This window comes from Anastrepha ludens, chromosome 3 (assembly GCF_028408465.1).
Source record: "Anastrepha ludens isolate Willacy chromosome 3, idAnaLude1.1, whole genome shotgun sequence".
NCBI classification, from domain to species: Eukaryota; Metazoa; Arthropoda; class Insecta; order Diptera; family Tephritidae; genus Anastrepha; species Anastrepha ludens.
Window position 1 is genome coordinate 96179231 of NC_071499.1, and position 18634 is coordinate 96197864.

An 18634-nucleotide genomic window follows, 5' to 3' on the forward strand; every position below is an offset into this window, starting at 1 on the left:
CTGGACCCGAATTTTGTTCAGCTATGAGACTCATTTTAGGATTGATGGCTACGTCAATAAGTAAAATTACCGTATTTGAAGAGCAACCCGAAGCCATTCAAGAACAGTCATTACATCCATTGAATACAACCGTTTGCTGCGGGCTATGGGCTAGAGAAATCATCGGCCAATATTTCTTCATAGAAGAGGATAGCGTCAATGTAACGTTGAATGGAAAACGCTATGGCGCCATGATAAACGACTTTTTGATGCCAGAAATTGATCCAACAACACAGCGCTACTTGCCCTACAGCCCCTGAAAAAAAAGATTTACTGCGTCGTCGTTTCGGCGAGCAATTTTACTCTCTTTTCGGACTAGTGCATTAGTCACAAAGATCGTGTTATATCACAGCTTTGGAATTTTATTTGCGAGGTTATGTAAAGTCTAGATGCTTTGTGGATAAACCAGCTTCGATTAAGGCATTGGAAGCCAACATTATTGAGTTATTCCAAGATACCCTCCGAATCCTCCAGAGAGTAATTCAAAATTGGTGTTTACGGATGGCCGAATTACGACGCAGCTGCGGTCAACATTTGAAAGAGATTATCTTTAAAAAATAAATGTCATGGATGGTTCTACACAAAAATAATAAAGATTGCTTAATCAATTTGAATATTCTTTGTTTTATTTCAATACCTCTAAATTGATTACCCCTTATGAATTATATTAAAGTCCACATTGAGTCATTCATTTGCACGAATACAATTTATGAACCTTTGTGGTGTGATAATATAAATACGTAATAAATTAAAAGTACGTTCACATATGCATTAATTACCAATAAATCCACAAAACTAATCTACCCGTTCACATATGGTAGATTACCTGCAAAATTGACAATCAGCTGTCAATACTGCTGTGAAAGGTTTTTCTTCATAGAATTTGTTTTGGTGGAGTATTTCGGTGTTTTTGGTTTGATTAGTTACTACTAACGATATGAAGAAAATACAAAGAGAAGGAATAGCTAATTTAATTGCGCAATTGGCTGCTAATAGTAAACAGTTGGAGGAAATCCGTAAACGACGTTTACTGAGGATTCAAAAAATTATAGCAGAAATACGCGTTCGAAATTCGATAGTACGTTTTATAATAAGTAATAAGAGGACACACGCTTTTTTCTATTATATGAATGCATAGTTAATAATACCTAACAACATTTTATAAAAATTATGTCTACAAAACGTTTTTCTTTGCCGTCATCCATTTAATTTAGTTTTTACTTTGAGGTTTTTCTTTACACTCGTAAAAATAATGATCTATTACACAGAAAACACAGGGTTGTATGTCAAAAAGTATGTTCATTATATAGGATTATTTTATAATCTCAGATTTTGTGAGAGAAGTTTTGTGTGAGAAATCTCGATTTTTAATTACGAATTGGAAGTCAAGCCCGAAAAAGTAGAGCATCTATTTATATGTGAACGTATTATAATCCAGTATTTAGAAAAATTCGCGTGGAAATATACAAAATTCAATTAATTCACTCGTGAATTAGGAATTTCTAAACTTTCGGAATGGATACAATATATTTTCGCATTTACATTACTTGAAATACGGGATACTAGTCAAATTCTAATCTTCCTTGACATCCGACATTCACATTAAACAAATATTTACAGTTGTAATAATGTTTTGTACATTTTTATTTATATGTTATAATTATTCATAAATCCAATGACATTTAACTATTTAAAGTACATCATGTGGCAACTATATTACATATTCCAGACGATCTACTACATTCTTCAGCTGAATGGAAACCGCGGACGATAGCTTGAACAGTAAAACGGCAGCGCCATTTTAAATACTTATATTCGAATGTGCGAAGTATATTGTTTCGAGTTGTCCAATTTTTTCGTTTCTTTAGTTTCTTTTATTTCAGTTCTGCTATAGTGGAGTGCATTAGTGCCTCAAATAGACAGAAAGTCTATATTTAATTTTATTCCGAAAGAAGAGGCCAGGTAGTTTTCAAGGAAAAATCGTTACTAATTTGAGGTGTAAGTCGTCTATAAATTAAGTGAAAAAAGCAGTGGCAATGTCAGATGTCGATAATGTGCGTGTGGCGGTACGCATACGTCCTATTGTGCCTTCAGAACGAGAGCGTGGTTGCCAAGAAGCTGTGGAGCGCGTCGGCGATTCTGCACAGGTGATTGTAAACCGCACCGATATATTCACCTTCAATTATGTATTTGATGCACGAGACACGCAGGAATATATCTATGATGTAATTGTTACGGGACTATTGGACAAATTCTTTTCCGGATTCAATGCCACAATACTTGCCTATGGTCAGACTGGTTCTGGCAAGACTCATACTATGGGTACAGTTTTTGGCGGAGAGTTGGATGAAAATGCAGGCGTTATACCACGATTAATGCGTGATATCTTTGAACGCATTAAAAAATTGGCAAATGAATATGACTTCGTAGTAAAGTGTTCTTTTATGGAGTTGTATCAGGAACAATTATATGATTTGTTGTCAGATCAGCCCCGTGAGCAATCTATTGTAGAAATGCGCGAGAACCGTAATGGCATTGTTATGCCTGGACTAACCGAAACCCAAGTGTCATCAGTTCGAGAAACAACAGACTGTCTTTTGCATGGCTCATCAGGCCGCGCTGTTGCGGCAACTGCAATGAACGAGCAGTCATCGCGCTCACATGCGATTTTCACTATCACCGTTGAGGCCACCAAGAAAGACGAAATGTACGTATAAGGACAACTAAAAACATCAACTCAAATGCAATTATAAGACTTAATTTAATATTTTTTCCTTTCAAACACAGGAGCACAGTAACTACTTCAAAGTTCCATTTAGTAGATTTGGCTGGTTCAGAACGTTCTAAAAAGACACAAGCTACAGGAGATCGTTTTAAGGAGGGTGTTAAAATAAATCAGGGTCTTTTAGCCCTGGGAAACGTAATATCGGCACTTGGTTGTAAGTGAAAAAAATATAGTCGTGTATTTGTAACGTATGGAAGCAATACTAATGGTTTGTGTAGATACATTTTATTACTAACGATTCCTGATATGCTTATAATCTTTGTATACCTTTTTACTAACGCAAAAATATTCTACTATACATAAATACATACATATATTCATATAATTCGTTATTGCTTTACAGCTGGGCAGGGCTCTGGTTTTGTCCGCTATCGGGACTCCAAATTGACTCGTTTGTTGCAAGACTCCCTAGGCGGCAATTCGATCACTCTTATGATAGCCTGCGTCAGTCCGGCCGACTATAATGTTGCTGAGACTTTAAGTACCCTTCGCTATGCAGACCGTGCGCGTAAAATTAAAAATAAACCGATCGTTAACCAAGATCCACATGCAGCGGAGATTAATCACCTCAAGAGTGTCATACAAAAGTTACGTATGGAACTGTTGGCCGCTAATGGCGGAAGTAATACAATGAGCAGCTCCCTAAATGGTGCATTACAAAGCATTGCACCGCCACCGGGAGGCGTTAAGAACGACATTATAAATGCTAGTAGTGGGATAGTTAAAAAATACCAAATACTCCAAGAGAAACACCACACTTTGCAACAACAGTTTCAGGCGACATTGCATGATGTAACTGAATATGAAATGCGCGCTCACATAACTGAGGAGGCGCATGAGAAGCTGAAGCTGAAAATGAACGAGTTGAAGAATATCGCAGTGGAGTTGGGAAACAACTACAAAGTGAATGCACCTATTGAAGAACAGGAAACCACTGCTAAACACATTAAAGAACTGAATCAATTGGTGAATGGACTGGACGGGGAGCTAGACCGTACCCAAATGGAAATTGAAAACCACAAAAATGCCACGATGAATGGCAGCGCTGGCGGAGGAGATGATGAAGATGGCAGTCTATTGGAAGTTCACTCGCAAATGCAAGAGGAAGCTGATGCATACACCAACATTCAAATCGATTACAAAGAACAGCTGCGTCGTATTAATCGAGAATTAAACCTAAAAGAAGAACTTCACCAACGTGTTGCTGGTAACTTAGTTAAATTTTGTACGCTGGATGATAATACTGAGGAGAAATTCAAAGAATGTGAACAGAAAATACACGAGTTGGAAGTTGAAAGAGATCAGTTGTTGGATAAATTGCGTCATGTGAAGGAAAACGCTTCCGCGAAATTAGCTGAGGAACGTCGAAAACGCTTGCAAACACTTGAACACGAGATCAGTGATATGAAACGGAAGAATACGCAGCAAGCAAAATTGTTGAAAGTGCGTGAAAAGGAGACACAAAAGATACAAAACCTGCATACCGAAATACAGGCGATGAAACAGTCAAAAGTGAAGTTAATTCGAGCAATGCGTCAGGAATCAGAAAACTTCCGTCAATGGAAAATGTCACGCGAGAAAGAGTTAATACAGTTACGCAATAAAGATCGAAAGCTGAAGAACGAAATGGCTCGAAAAGAGGCGTTGCATACAAAGCAACGTAATGTCTTGAAACAGAAGTGTGACGAAGCATTAGCCGTTAATAAACGGTAAGAATTTGAATCTTTTTTTTATATATTTACATAATGTATTCTTCCCTATTTTTATTTATTTATTTTAATTTATTTATATACATACATAACCTATATCTGGTACATTTTAAATTATTAGTTTACAATTGTTATGTGTTTACAGCGTAGTTCATAGTTATAACATATGTAGTTAATGTATTGATGTATAAGAGTATGCTTATACATTATTGATGCTGTGGTAATGGACTAGAATCCAAGCAGCACAATACCCTCATTATTTGATGTACAGATGGTCTGAAAAAGCAAATTACAACGCCGCACTGAACATTCCTAAAGACATGCGGTCTGAATGGAGGATATCCAGAATCGCGCTAGTAGGGCTAATTTCTATCTAATTGAATTTCTATTATTTATAGAATATATTTTTTTTACAAACTTCTGTTCTAAACAGCGGCAGTGTAACACTACTACTTTCCCTGAGTAAATATGAGAGCTTCAGTTTCTGTATCTTAGGTTATCACTCAGACAATCCGGTAACCTGTCCTAATTTATATTAAGCACAAATTTCATAGCGTGATAAATTATTTGCTGTTTCACGCTTAGCCAATTCAAATCTCCGATCATTGCTTGTAAGAGTTCATCGTACCGCTTATTCAAAATTAATCACAGAGCTCTGTTTAGCATATTTTGAAGTTTCTCAACTTTTGTATCGCTAGCCATGATAAAACTCGTTGGACGGTATATAAAGTGCGGCTTAACTATTGAGCTGTATAGTATACCTCTTTCTTATGTATCATACTTACAAGACCTTTTTATGAGCAATCGTATTATCTGTACCATATATTCAACGCGCTCCTCAATTTTTAACTTATTATCGATATAAATTCCTAAATATTTAAGATTTCATCAACAGTTAAATTTATTTGTTGTACTCATCTAACAATTCATAACATTTTTGTGGTTCTTTATGTTGATTTTGTTGATCTCTGCTACATTCAGCAGATGTGTTGTGATCACGAAAACAGCAGTACCATAAAATATTAAATTTTTTCAAAAAAAAAAATTTAATTTATGATGAATTAGAAATTTCTTATTACTATTTTCAAATATTGTATCCTTTACTGAATGCGTATTTAAATCAATTCTATAACAAAAAAGAAAAAATTTTAAACCAAAAAATTAAAATTCTGTGTTTATAAAGAAAGTTAAGGAGATCTTCATTTGCAAATATGATACAAAGTTGAAACTAATATTTAGTTAAATATCCCAAATTTTTTATTATGGGAGCACAACGCCGAGGTATTGAGCCCACCAATTGCTCACGGAGCTGCTTCGGAATCTTCAGCCACGCATCTTCAACAATTTCCCAAAGTTGTTGATTGTTACTCGGTTTGGCATTGTGTATAGCTCTTTTTACGTCCTCCCACAGATTTTATATAGGATTGATGTCGGGGGACTAAGCTGTTCATACCATATATACATATATATATATTATATATAATTGGTGTGTAAACCCTTTCTGGGTGTTTGGTCGAGCTCCTCCTATTTGTGGCGTGCGTATTGATGCTGTTCCATAAATGGAGGGACCTACAGTTACAAGCCGACTCCGAACGCCAGATATTTTTAGAAAAATGTTTTTTTCTTCATTTTGGTATTTCACCGATATTCGAACCTACCTTCTCTCTCTGAATTCCGAATTTTAGTCACGAACCAACCCATTCGGCTACGGCGGCCATACCATAACCTCAGTTTTATTTGCGCGAAACCAATCTTTGGCTCTTCGAATCGTGTGTTTAGCATTATTATTCTGCTGGTAGAACCATTTTATTGGCAGTTCCTCTCCTTAATACGACAACATTCATTCTGATTATTTCCTCATAAATATTGGTGTCCATTATGTCATCAATTTTGCGTATAGGGCCTTCGCCATAATATGAGAAACATCTCGATACCATTATTTTTGAGCTACAGCCAGCCGGAGCTGTTGATATAATGTGTAGAAGATTGATGTGATTTAGGTTGGTGCACTGCCACAGGCTGTCGAAGAAAGGAGCACCCAGTGACCTTAATCGTCTAGCTGCCAAACCCGGACATTTACAGAGAAAGTGCTCAACAGTCTCCTTCGCTTAAGAGGCCCTACACCTTCTGCAATGGGGATTAAATGGTAACCCTAGCTTTTCCGCGTGTGTGCTGATCCTCCAGTGAGCGGTAAACACCTCGCAGCTGTGCTTTGGGAATTGAATGACGAGGAGTCCAAAGGACTTTCTGAGTCCTTCGTATATTTACCGGGGCCAAAGGGTTTTCGAAATAGCACATGGAGAAATTGCGCTCCATGTTTTCTGCGCTTTCCTGAGAAATAATTTGGGCAGTTCCCCTTTAACAACTGTCAGGGGGATGCCGATGACAGGGTAGGAGGTCTCTGAGGTCAATGTTCCTATGTCCTGGAACCCAGATCAGAGAAATGCTACCTGCACAGCCAAGAGATTTGATCTCCTCCTTACATAAGTTTACTAATTTTGTTCTGCACCATGGCGTCGTCAGAGCGTTGATCGCGGCTTGATTATCGGAGAAAATGTTAATATCTTCCTCGCTGCCGCGTTCCCTAAGCATTTTGCATGCCTGCAGGATCGCAAAGAGTTCTGCTTGAAAAACACTAGCAGTATTCGGCAGTGTAAAGGAGATAGATAGTGTATTGTGGCTAATTTTCCGTGCCAGACAGACGTTGTAACATATTGTCGTGAACCCGTGCCGCCACACAAAATTATTTTAAACTCGTCAGTCCATAAAATATTACGCCACATGTCAGATGTTCACTTAGCGTGTTTTCTTTCAAATTCCAAACGTTTTGCTTTATGTTTTGGTGTCAGGAATGACTTTTATCGTGGGCTGCGAGCTGCTTATCAAGCTTCCCGTAGTTTTCTATACACAGTTTAATTTATATGGCAGACTTCATGGAACTCTTTGGAACACCTTACAATTCTGCGATCGTGTTGCAGAGAAGTTTTTCAATAATATTCCTTGTATAACTTTAAAAACTGAAAGCATTGCTAGAAGTGTAACCAATTAAAAATGCCATAAATTTAGTTTGGAAAATTACTTTTATTCAATTCAAAGTAAGAAATGTGTAAAAATAATACAACATTAAGAATCAATTTCCTTTTGCTCGATATGACCATCTTTTGTCTTGACTATGGCCTTGAGACGGTCGAGAAACGAAACGCAAGCTAAAATGCCAAATGTGACTTGCAGGTATTTTGGCTCACTCGGGGAGAATGGCTTTTTTCGGCGCCTCGAGACTAGTGAATCTTTTAGTTCGGACCTTGCTCTCCAAAAAATAGCCCAAAGAGAATAATCCATCGGATTCGCGTCTGGTGAATTTCAGAGCCATTGTGTGGACGTTATAAAGTTCGGATCGTTGTTTTTAGCCATTCTAGGTTCACTCGAGTTTTGTGAGACGGTGTCGAGGCCAGTTGAAACGTCCATGGTCTGCCACCGAAATGTTTGTCCGCCCACGGTTTCAAAGCGATCTCCAAAATACTTTCCCGATAATATTTCGCATTTACCTTGACGCCAGGCTCGATGAAAACAAATGGAGAGCGCCCATCTGTGGTTACACCGGCTCAAACCAGTACCTGTGACGGGTACTGCCTCCTAGTGGCCAATCGATGACTCAAATTCTCGTATGAACGGTCGGTTAAATAAACCCTATCGTTTTGGGAGTTTACGAATTGAAAAATTTGAAAAGTTTTCTCGTCAGCAAACACAATGTTCGGAAATTGACCGCTTTCGGCTTTCGTTCTCTCAAGTCTGACTTGTTGTTGCTTTGGTGTGAGATCATGCGCTTTTCCGATTTTGCAAGACTTGACTTTGAGATCATTTTTCAGAATGCGGCGGATGCTTCTCTTCTTCTTAATTGGCGCGATAACCGCTTACGCGATTTTGGCCGAGTTTAACAAAGCGCGTCAATCGTTTCTTTATCGTGCTCACCGGCGCCAGTTGGACACACCAAGTGAAGCCAAGTCCTTCCCCACCTGATCTTTCCAACGCAAAGGAGGCCTTTCTCTTCCTCTGCTACCCCCAGCTGGTACCGCATCAAATACTTTCAGAACCGGAGCGTTTGTATCCATTCGGACGACATGACCCAGCCAGCGTAGCCGCTGGATCTTTATTCGCTGCGCTATGTCTATGTCGTCATAAAACTCATACAGCTCATCGTTCCATCGCCTGCAATATACGCCGTTGCCAACGTGCAAAGGTACATCTTTCTCTCAAACACTCCAAGCGTTGCTTCATCGAATGTTGTCATCGTCCACGCTTTTGCACCATACGTTAGGACGGGCATGATGAGAGTCTTGTAGAGAGAGAGGACTTTACTACTCAATTGCCCACTTAGTCCAAAGTAACACTTGTTGGCAAGAGAGAATCTACGTTGGATTTGCAGGCTGACATTATTATAGGTGTTAATGCTGGTTCCTAAATATACGAAGTCTGATTTTCTTTTATCGCGTTGGCTCTCGGCAAAATGCTTCCGCGTGCATTAAAACAATACTCTGGGCTATCATTTAGACTGCCCTTGCATCAGCTGCGCGAGCGGTCTGAAGTAGGTTACACTTCGACGGACCCTGTATTTGAATGTTGCACTTAAAAATGTAGCGACGCCACTAAATAACCGTTATTTACGTAGTTGCTAGATTTTTAGCAGATAAACTCCTCACATCTGAAATCCCCTGACCCCTCGTAGATATTTCATATTGAAGTTTTCTTTTGTTTGATTTATAGGAACAAAATAAATGACTTCAAAATATTCTTTTTAAGGATACTACTATTTTCACAGCTGTACATCTGTTTCTCCTCTGATGCCTTTTCGGCATCTTCCGTGCTGTGACCTTACTGTCAGTGATCAAACGCTACGTTTGGGAGGACAAAGGCAACAGCCACTGTTGTTTTTTTATTACACTTACTAGCATCACCCAGTGGGCTTCGCACCACCATACATAAAATGTTTTTTTTATATCGCAAGAAATTTTTCATATTAAGTTTTCTTTATAGAACTCGTAAAATGTTTAAACAGTTGAATTAGTTGATTTTTTTCATTCAACATACTTTCTAAAGATGTCGCAATAGCCTTTTCTGTACTTTTTTAAAATTTGATTGTGGTGGTCACCTATATACAGGTAAGGTGAAAGAGCCGATAAAAACTTGTAATTAAACTTTGATTCTTTAATTTCCATTTCAATTTTTTACGCTAAATAAATTATGCTAAAATAAATAAAGTTAAAAATGTTTTTCCAGTTCCTTGAATGCTCCAGTTTTTATTATATTTTCGCCCAAAATTAATATTAACATAAGACACTTACAACCACAACAGTACAACAGAAACGCTCATAAGCGGCTGTGTATTTGTTATTGTTTTTCCCATACAGGCATTTCGTATGAGAGGAAACCATTACTCACATAAAATACCATAACTCAGGAACGGTTGCACCGATTTCAATCAAACTTCACACCTCCTCAAAGATAGAAAAGAACTCGAAAATTTTTGTGTCAATCGGTTCGGCGGTTCTTGAGTTATAAGATTACCAAGGAAATGTAATATATAACGACAACTTGAAATAACCCAGGATCAGCAGTGTGGCTAGGAAGTTCAGCTGATATAAGGCTATCGATTTGATCCGGAGTTATTTTATGTACCAGCCAAATTAGTATATGTGCGTGCGGCAATCCCCTTTTCTGCCATTCGATGGAGTACATATGACAACGCACCTCCCCAAATACATATAATTTCACAATTAAATCCATGAGTGCTTTACATTTTTGCCGAAATGGATACTCATGTGGTTCAAACACATCCTAGGGTTATCCAGGTCCACGTTTTGGTCTATATCTCGAGACCCTAGTTGCGGAGGGGCATTAAAAATACTCTATACTATAGAATCATCAGCAGCTTCCATTTGCTACCCATATTGTATGTACAAACACATCCTAGGGTTACCCGGGTCCACGTTTTTGATTATATCTCGAGACCCTAGTCACGGAACGGTATGAAAAATACTCTATACTATAGAAATCATCAACAGCTCCCATTTGATACCCATATTGTACGAACACATCCTTAAGATATCGTGGTCCACATTTTTGGCGATATCTCGAGACCCTAGTCACGGAGCGGCATCAAAAATACTCTATACTATAGAATCATCAGCAACTTCCATTTGCTACCCATATTGTACAAACACATCCTAGGGTTACCCGGGTCCACGTTTTGGATTATATCTCGAGACCCTAATCACGGAACGGTATGAAAAATACTCTATACTATAGAAATCATCAACAGCTCCCATTTGCTACCCATATTGTACGAACACATCCTTAAGATATCGTGGTCCACATTTTTGGCGATATCTCGAGACCCTAGTCACGGAGCGGCATCAAAAATACTCTATACTATAGAATCATCAGCAGCTTCCATTTGCTACCCATATTGTACAAACACATCCTAGGGTTACCCGGGTTCATGTTTTGGCTTATTTCTCGAGACCCTGGTATCCGATTCTTAAAATTTTAAAACGCAAACCATCTGCTGAATATTCCAAACAAAGCCTAAAAATTTGGTTTGGATAGGTGAGCCCGTTCTTGAGTTATAAGATTACCAAGGAAATGTAACTTCTTTTTATATATATAGATTAGTTTATTTAGCACTTTTACAGAAGTAGTTTCCGTTTGTTGATTTGTTTCACTTTATTAAAGGCCAAATAATTGAAAAACTAATATATGTCTTCTTTTTTTTTAGCCTCAAAGATGCCCTCGATCGGCAGCGTGCCGCTCAGTCGCAAAGACAGAAAACGCAGTCAGCTAAAGATGTGAATACTGCAAGCAATAAGATTGATCAAGTCGTTTCGTGGGTTGAACGTGAATTAGAGGTAATTGTTTCGTTCATCGATGCAGAACACTCCCTTGAACAGTTAATGGAAGATCGTGGCATCATTAGCATTCGCATTGAGGAACTAAGAAAACAACAACCAGAACCAGGTAGTATATCAGCTCAAGATTTGTCTACGCTGCACGAAGAGCTCGAAATGCGCAACGCGCAAATTACCGATTTGCAACAGAAAGTATTCACTGTCGATCTTGAAGTGCGCATACGTTCCCTCGCCGAAGGCATACAAAATGTGGCCGAGTCACGTGCTGTGATACGCAAGTTGCTTAAATCGATTTCAGATATGCGACGCGAACATGCCATTCGCTTGCAGGAACAAAAGATAGCCTTGGACGAACAAACTGCGCTTCGTGAGGCAGCCGAACAGATGAGTGTAGTAGCAGCGAAACGTATTCGATTGATGGAGTTGGAGCATGAGGAAGCAATTGCCGAACGTGAGACTACATATGAAGAGAAGATTGCCGTTCTATTGAGGGAGTTACATAATGCACCACAGCTGGCTGTGGGCTCGGGTGAAGCACTAACACCGGAACAAGAGGAGCGTTTGAAAATACAAGAAGAACTATTGAACAAAATGGATACATTGCGGGAGGAATTGGAATACTATAAAAATTTGGTAAACGAATTGCAACAAGCGGTGCAAGCAAAGGGTACACGCAAAAAAGAGGTTTTCAAGAAGGTGAGCAAATGGCTGCACAAAGGGTTGACGCACATAAACTAGAACAGTTTGAGTATCGTTGTTGTTTGCAGCCAAACATAGAGCAAGAATCCATTGAAATAGATGAAGATGCCATATCGCTTTCGAGTGAGTTGGACTCGGACGACTCTTACGGTGATCCGGACTGGGCAAAAACACCGGGGTACAAACGTCCATCCCGTTCAACTGTAAGTATCGTTATTTTTCGTTTTCATATTACTAATTTCAGTTCTTGCCTGTGTCTTACATAAAACAGCGTGTCAGTAAGAACTCCAGCTCGGGAAATGATACATTCGCAACTGCTACTAGTGAATCTGATAAAAATCTTAATACTACTAAGAGAAAGTTTGAGCGTTGCAAATGTCGTAGGGATTGCGATACTAAACGTTGTGGGTGCTATTCATCAGGTAAAAAATGTACCCAGAAATGCCAATGCGGTAATGGTTGCAAAAATGGCAAACATGACACAGACAGCGACGATAAAGAGAATGGAGAATCGATGGCTGTCGATGGTAATGACAATAATCAGCAGGAGTCCAACGAAATACCCTCAGTTCGGACACCCACCAAAACGAGTGCTTCCGAAAGCATTGATGAACTCAAATATTCAGAATCACCTTTTTTGAAGCCCAATGCTCCGTATCTCACACCGAAAATGGCCAGGTAATTGATATATTTGCTAGTTGACTTAGACTAAATCAAACATTACTTATCCATTTTATTTAATATATCACGTATGTTTTTTTATTGTTATAACGTCGAGTCTCTAAATAGAAGCTCGGGGGTGAAATTGTCGATTACCAAGTAAAATTATTTCTTTAAAGCTTTACAAGAATAAAGCGAAAATGAAGGGTCATTCAAAAGACGCAATGAATGATGATGTTTCAAACTAAAACATGTCAACATTTAGATTCCTTCATGTTTCACTATTTTTATTCAAACTACAGCTCTTAACAATTGTTTGGTATGTGAAAAATGATATCATTGAAATGTCCACCATGAGCACGTCCACAGGCAAAAGGCGTAGTCTCTGCTCGATCGCTTTGCTTTTGTTTAAACATGTTATACCATATTTCAGCATCAAATCCCCACTAACAAATTTGTATATGGATTTATAGAACTGAATTATAAAAAATCGGAACGCTTTTTCTTAAAAATGGCTTTTAGTTAATTTTTTCTCTTTTGTTTTGCTTGCTGAATTTACTTAAGGTTTCCGCAGCTATATTTTTCAAATTGCAACGTTTTTCCATCTAATGACCATTTCCGAAAAGTGTTCTTAGTTTTTTCTTTTTCGCATATTTCTAAATGTCATGAAATATAGTAAAACTAATCCCTTTTTTTTATTTCTCTGCTTTCAGATTGTCAACGATTTCTTTCGATTTGCCATCCGCTAAAAAGAAATTCTTCGAGTAAGGGCGTGTCAATGATCATATTCATGCACTTATAATTCAGGAAGAACGAGTAACCGACTTTGGTATATTAAATTTAGCTTCAGTTGATATCTGTTCCATAACTTTTAATGATTTTATATCTTCTCATTCCTGCATTTGTTGCATCGTAAAATATACATTTTAGATTATATAAGTTTTAGGTCATTGATACTTTCCGCCAGTCACCCAAAATGTGTGAGCTCTTGTAATAGAAGACAACAAAAATAATTACGCTAGCGTTGCCCGCTTTAGCCAAGAAATAAAATAATGTCCTTATTTTTTTGTTTATGTAAACTTACGATATGTTTTTAATACAAAATTAGTTATTTCCTAATAGTCTGCGTTCGGGTTTGTTTCACGTTTCATGCAATTTTCCCTATATCTTAAGTTTTTTTTGTTTAATGGTGAAATCTTTATAAGCATTTTTCATTGTTACTGTATTTACTCTGTACTACTGTATTTCTTGTTTAATGGTAAGATCTTTATACGCATTTTTCATTGTTACTGTATTTACTCCTACATATTTTTTCGGAAGATATATTCATAACCATATATTTGATTTGTGTACTATGAATCAAATCGATATCACATACATTTAATAATTAAATTTTGTACGTAATAAAAACCATTTGTTGATTTTTGTAAAATTAATATTTTTTATTCAAAATTTAAATATTTCAAACTAGCGGACAAGGATATGGCTGACCATTGCGACAGCAATATTCTCGGCCGGCCGCTAAATTTGTATTGAACCACTGATTTCGACAATTCTTGATGAACAGATATGCCCGCTCTTTTCGGCAGTCTCGATTCAGCGATGCACACAATATACTAGCTGAATTGGGTAGATGCTGCACTATCTGGTGGAGCAGGTAGGTGTTTTATAACGATTACAAAGAAATGTTTACATACTTACGGTTTCCAAGCACTTAGTTTGACATTGTTTCTGACCGATCTGATTGCAGGGAAAGGTGCGATCCAATTCATTGGTAATCACTGGAGTACCTTCTGGTGGTTCTTTTGCACCGCGTTTTATTTGCGATGCAAGGAAAACGCCACAAGTGCAGGGTACGGGCCGTTCACTTTCAGTTACCTCAACTGTACTGCTTTTGCTGACTTTTGTTGGCGTATTTCGTATGGTTGAAGAGCGTGGCGCAATCAGAAATTCGGGAGCGGGCAAAGGGAAAAGCTCTTCGATTTCATCATTTGCTTCAGCATTGCTGTCTACCCGCGTGCTACGCTGTGTTTCAGCAATGTTGGCGATTTCGCATACTTTCTGTTGTTGGCAAAGTTGTTCTTCCAATGTGTTATTCATCAGCGCCTCTAGGTTTGGCAGTAAATCAGCCGTTGCCCTTGCTCCTAACCTGTTTATCCCCATAAATTGCATATGTGTGTTATCTACTTCTTCCAGCCTCTTATCCCCCAATTCCTTTTCTATTTCCTGTCCATTTACTGCTGCCTCATTGTCATTGTTACGGTCTGTTATTGCCTCTGATTTTGTATTGTCCGCCTCTGGAAGCAATGGCGTTGTTTGGTGTTCCACATTGAGTTCTGTGGGAGCTACAGCTTGTGTTTGTATGGGCGTAGTGGTGGTAGTGCTTGCCATTGTTGTACTACTGGTAGCTGCGTCTGGCATAGTGCTTTCGCTGTCTGCTGGAACTTTCTTACTATAGTCCGGCCTCAACCTGAAACGTTTATCTTTGATTGCATTTATTTTGCCAAAAATTGGCTTTTTGTATGCAATTTTCATAACACCCGCCTCCACATCCTGTCTTAGACTTAATATCACCAATGTTGTTATAGTTAAAATTAGTGTTTTCACATACAAACCCCTCAAATAAACTGCAAGTGTGTTAAACAATAATTAGCACATGAATTACGTTTAAAAATTAAATCAATTGTTTCACCCATAGCTCTGCTCTTTTCCGTTCCACTATTCTGCTCCTAATGTTCCCAAACTATGCTCACCCATAGCTGTAGTCCGCCGTTTAAATATCTCGGAAATCGTTCTTTTGATTCACCTTGAAAGTTCTTTGCTTTCAGTTGTGCTAAGCATATTTTTTTCACAAACATACGATTTTCTGTCGAGTTTGCAAGGTTTTGAGTAGTTTCTGCAGAACACTTGGTCGGTGACTTCTGCTAAGAAGTTCAAGTGCAGAAATTACTCTAAAACTGGGTCAAGTACGGGGGAAACTAAAACCTTTCATTTGTTATTATTATTCTTGTGTTTCTATAGGGTGTCAGATGTTTTGGGACCTGAATGAAGTAAATATAAAATTAAAATAGAGATGAAGATTGTTAGCACACATTCCATATGCATGTATGAGACGATAATTTATTTTGCAAAAACACATTAGTATTGTGTATCAAAAGTTGTTTAAATATTATTTTAAAATCCCAAAATTCCCAAAGGACATTTAAAAATAAGTCGGAAATTTGCTAAGGATCAAGCAATTACTAGCACAGATATAAGTTAATGAATTATTTCTTATATGGTTCATACCTAGCGACTCGCACCGCTCCACTACCACTGTTCTCTGTGATGTCTTGTTTTTTTTTTAGTCAGATCCATTTCGTGAGATCCATGTATAGCAGCAAACATTTTATCTCTATATCTGAAATTTCTTTAATTTCGGCTTACTGAAAGAGCGAAGTCCTGCTCTAGCCAGGCCTGGACATTCGCATAAATAGTGCGAAAAACTTTCTTTCACCCCACCGCCTGGCAGCTTCTGCAGATGGGATTGAATAAAATGGTTAAGTTTGGATCCATGATCCTCTACCTGCCAGTCACCTGTCAGGGTTGCAGTGATACGAGAGATGCTTGAGCGAGCGCATCCCAACAGGTAATTTGTCCTCACGACGTTGTACAACGGCCATATTTTTCTTGTTATAATACATGCATTAATTGTTGTAATACATGTTAATTGCTTCCACCTCCTTTCGGCTAAAGCATATTAGTGGGAAGCAGTGGATGTTTTACAGTGTAGCATATGCCACTGCCTCTGTTATGCTAGTTAGTGCAAAACCCTTTCTTGCTAGCTCATCCTCTATCTCAGTACCCTCTACATTCCTATCACTGGGACTCTATGTATATCAGAATTGTTTGAAGCCGATAACCAAGCAATTCTGGCAATTTGGATAAAGGAGCATTCCATGGAAAATGGTAAATTTCGACCGCCGAACAAATTGCATTTCCGGATGATTCTATTAGTGTTAATGTATTTAAAATATATCAATCTTCATTATAAACATCGACATTTTACTTGACCTCAGTTTGAAGTATCTTTTTTTACAACAAAAACAAATCATAAAAATTTTATTTTCTTCTATTGAAATTTGGTCAAGTTTAAGCGCTTAGTTCTCATTATGTGTGACATATAGCGTGAAACTGATAATTGGTGTTAAAAGAACAAACTTTTACGTTTCGAAACGTAATATTAAAAAAAAGTTTATTTATGAACAACGCAGATATGCTCTTTTAAAAAAATGGTTCGATGATGTCCCGTACGAACGCACTTAACACTGCACAGTTATTTTTGTGCTCATCCGAGTAACTTATTTGTTTCGATTACTTTACATTTAAAGCAAACTACTGGTGCTCTTTTTACTTGTAAAGTATTGATTTCAGTTTGCATCGCAAATAAGTTCAATATTCAGTCATTAAATTTTGTCCCCTACGAACACGGCAGATAAGTTTTTCTTTTAACTAAAAAATGGAGAAAATTAGTGAAAATAATAACAACCATAGCGTGTCACGTTATAAAAAATGGAGAGACGAGAAACGAAAAAAAGGTCCAGATTTCAAAAACCACGAAAAAGAAAGAGTGAAACAGCGGAGGAAAAGAAAAACTGAAGCCATGACCCAGGAAGAAATACAGAAGAGGAAGAAGTACGAAAAAGAAAAAAAGATTGGACTCCAAAAAGTTGATCCAAACCCAAGACAGGGAGGCTGGTTCAAATATTCTTGGTGATTGCGAATCTGAATGTTTTCCATACAAATGTAAGCAAACGTATGCTAAGGCTGTACAGAAATGTATGCAAAGTCTACCCGGTTCACAAAAAAAAAAAAAAAATTTTGCAGCAGATCATGGCGAAAGAATTAAAGAAGTTATATGGAGTGATGGTCCTCCTTCTGAATCCAAAAATCGTTATATGGTCTCGTTATTGGTATATCTCTCTGAAAGATATAGCAAACAATTTGAATGGAAGTATTTTGCCTCTTCCCATGGTAAGGGAGTTGTAGACGGAGTCGGTGGCAATATAAAAAGACTTGTTAATCAAAAAGCCCGTAGCCAAGGAAGCAATACTGTAATCCAAAACGCTAATGATTTCGCAAAAGTTGCTGCCAGATTGATTCCTTCAACATCCATTTTTTATATTTCTACATCCGAAATAGCTGACAAAAAACTAAATATGTTTTAAATGTTTTTGTTGTGTTAATAAACTCTAATACAATCACAATCAAATGTCATTTTCGTTTTCTTGTTAATATTATTAGTTTCGCTGAAATTTCACTTAATTCACTATAACTCAGAGTAGTGGTAGACTGGAGCTGTCCCGTATGAACATATAATTTTTTTTTGATTTTGCAAAGACATGCGAATATTTTAAAGCACATTTATCGGTTTCGTTTAGAAAACTACCACACAGTATTAGTGCACTAAATAACTCGTTTTAAAAAGTTATGGTTTATCTATAATTAAGGTTGTAAACTGTAAAAATTCGTACGATCTGTCCCGTACGAACCATGGAATGCTCCTAAAATGAAATTGGAATATAAGGCATTGATAGCTGTTTTAAAAGATAGCTGCACCAATTTCTTTGTAGTGATTTAGTGAACATGCCGGCCTGGTCGGGAAGTCGAATTGATTTGGATAATATACCACTGTTCATCTCAGTTTAGATTTCAATGTCGAATTTACCAATCACCTTCGCTTTCCTCCATTCGGCTCTCGGTGCAAAACGTAGCTTAAAATCTATCTTGAAGTTATGTTCGGGGAATGTGAAGTTTGATTTGGTTTTAAGCAGTGAGTGTCCCTGTAGGAGGATCTTGTT

General features: G+C 37.7%; 2 protein-coding genes across 3 annotated transcripts; one reads left to right on the plus strand and one right to left on the minus strand.

Moving 5' to 3' along the window:
- Positions 1-1833: 1833 nt before the first annotated feature.
- Positions 1834-14230, plus strand: LOC128858517 (chromosome-associated kinesin KIF4-like). 2 transcript variants are annotated; one of them, XM_054094878.1, is made up of 7 exons: positions 1834-2746; positions 2827-2978; positions 3168-4533; positions 11306-12131; positions 12179-12337; positions 12406-12812; positions 13508-14230. In XM_054094878.1, exons 1-7 carry the CDS (start codon positions 2076-2078, stop codon positions 13560-13562), a joined length of 3636 nt encoding a protein of 1211 aa, XP_053950853.1. In that variant the 5' UTR covers positions 1834-2075; the 3' UTR covers positions 13563-14230. The 2 variants fall into 2 exon arrangements, with proteins under 2 accessions (XP_053950853.1, XP_053950854.1); XM_054094879.1 differs by having other exon boundaries at positions 12203-12337.
- A 26-nt stretch (positions 14231-14256) lies between these two features.
- LOC128858519 (uncharacterized) lies at positions 14257-15601 on the minus strand. Its single transcript, XM_054094880.1, has 3 exons — positions 15487-15601; positions 14496-15421; positions 14257-14439 (listed from the first exon to the last, which is right to left on the minus strand). The coding sequence occupies exons 1-3, from the start codon at positions 15488-15490 to the stop codon at positions 14257-14259; spliced, it is 1113 nt and encodes a 370-aa protein (XP_053950855.1). The 5' UTR covers positions 15491-15601.
- Positions 15602-18634: the final 3033 nt, after the last annotated feature.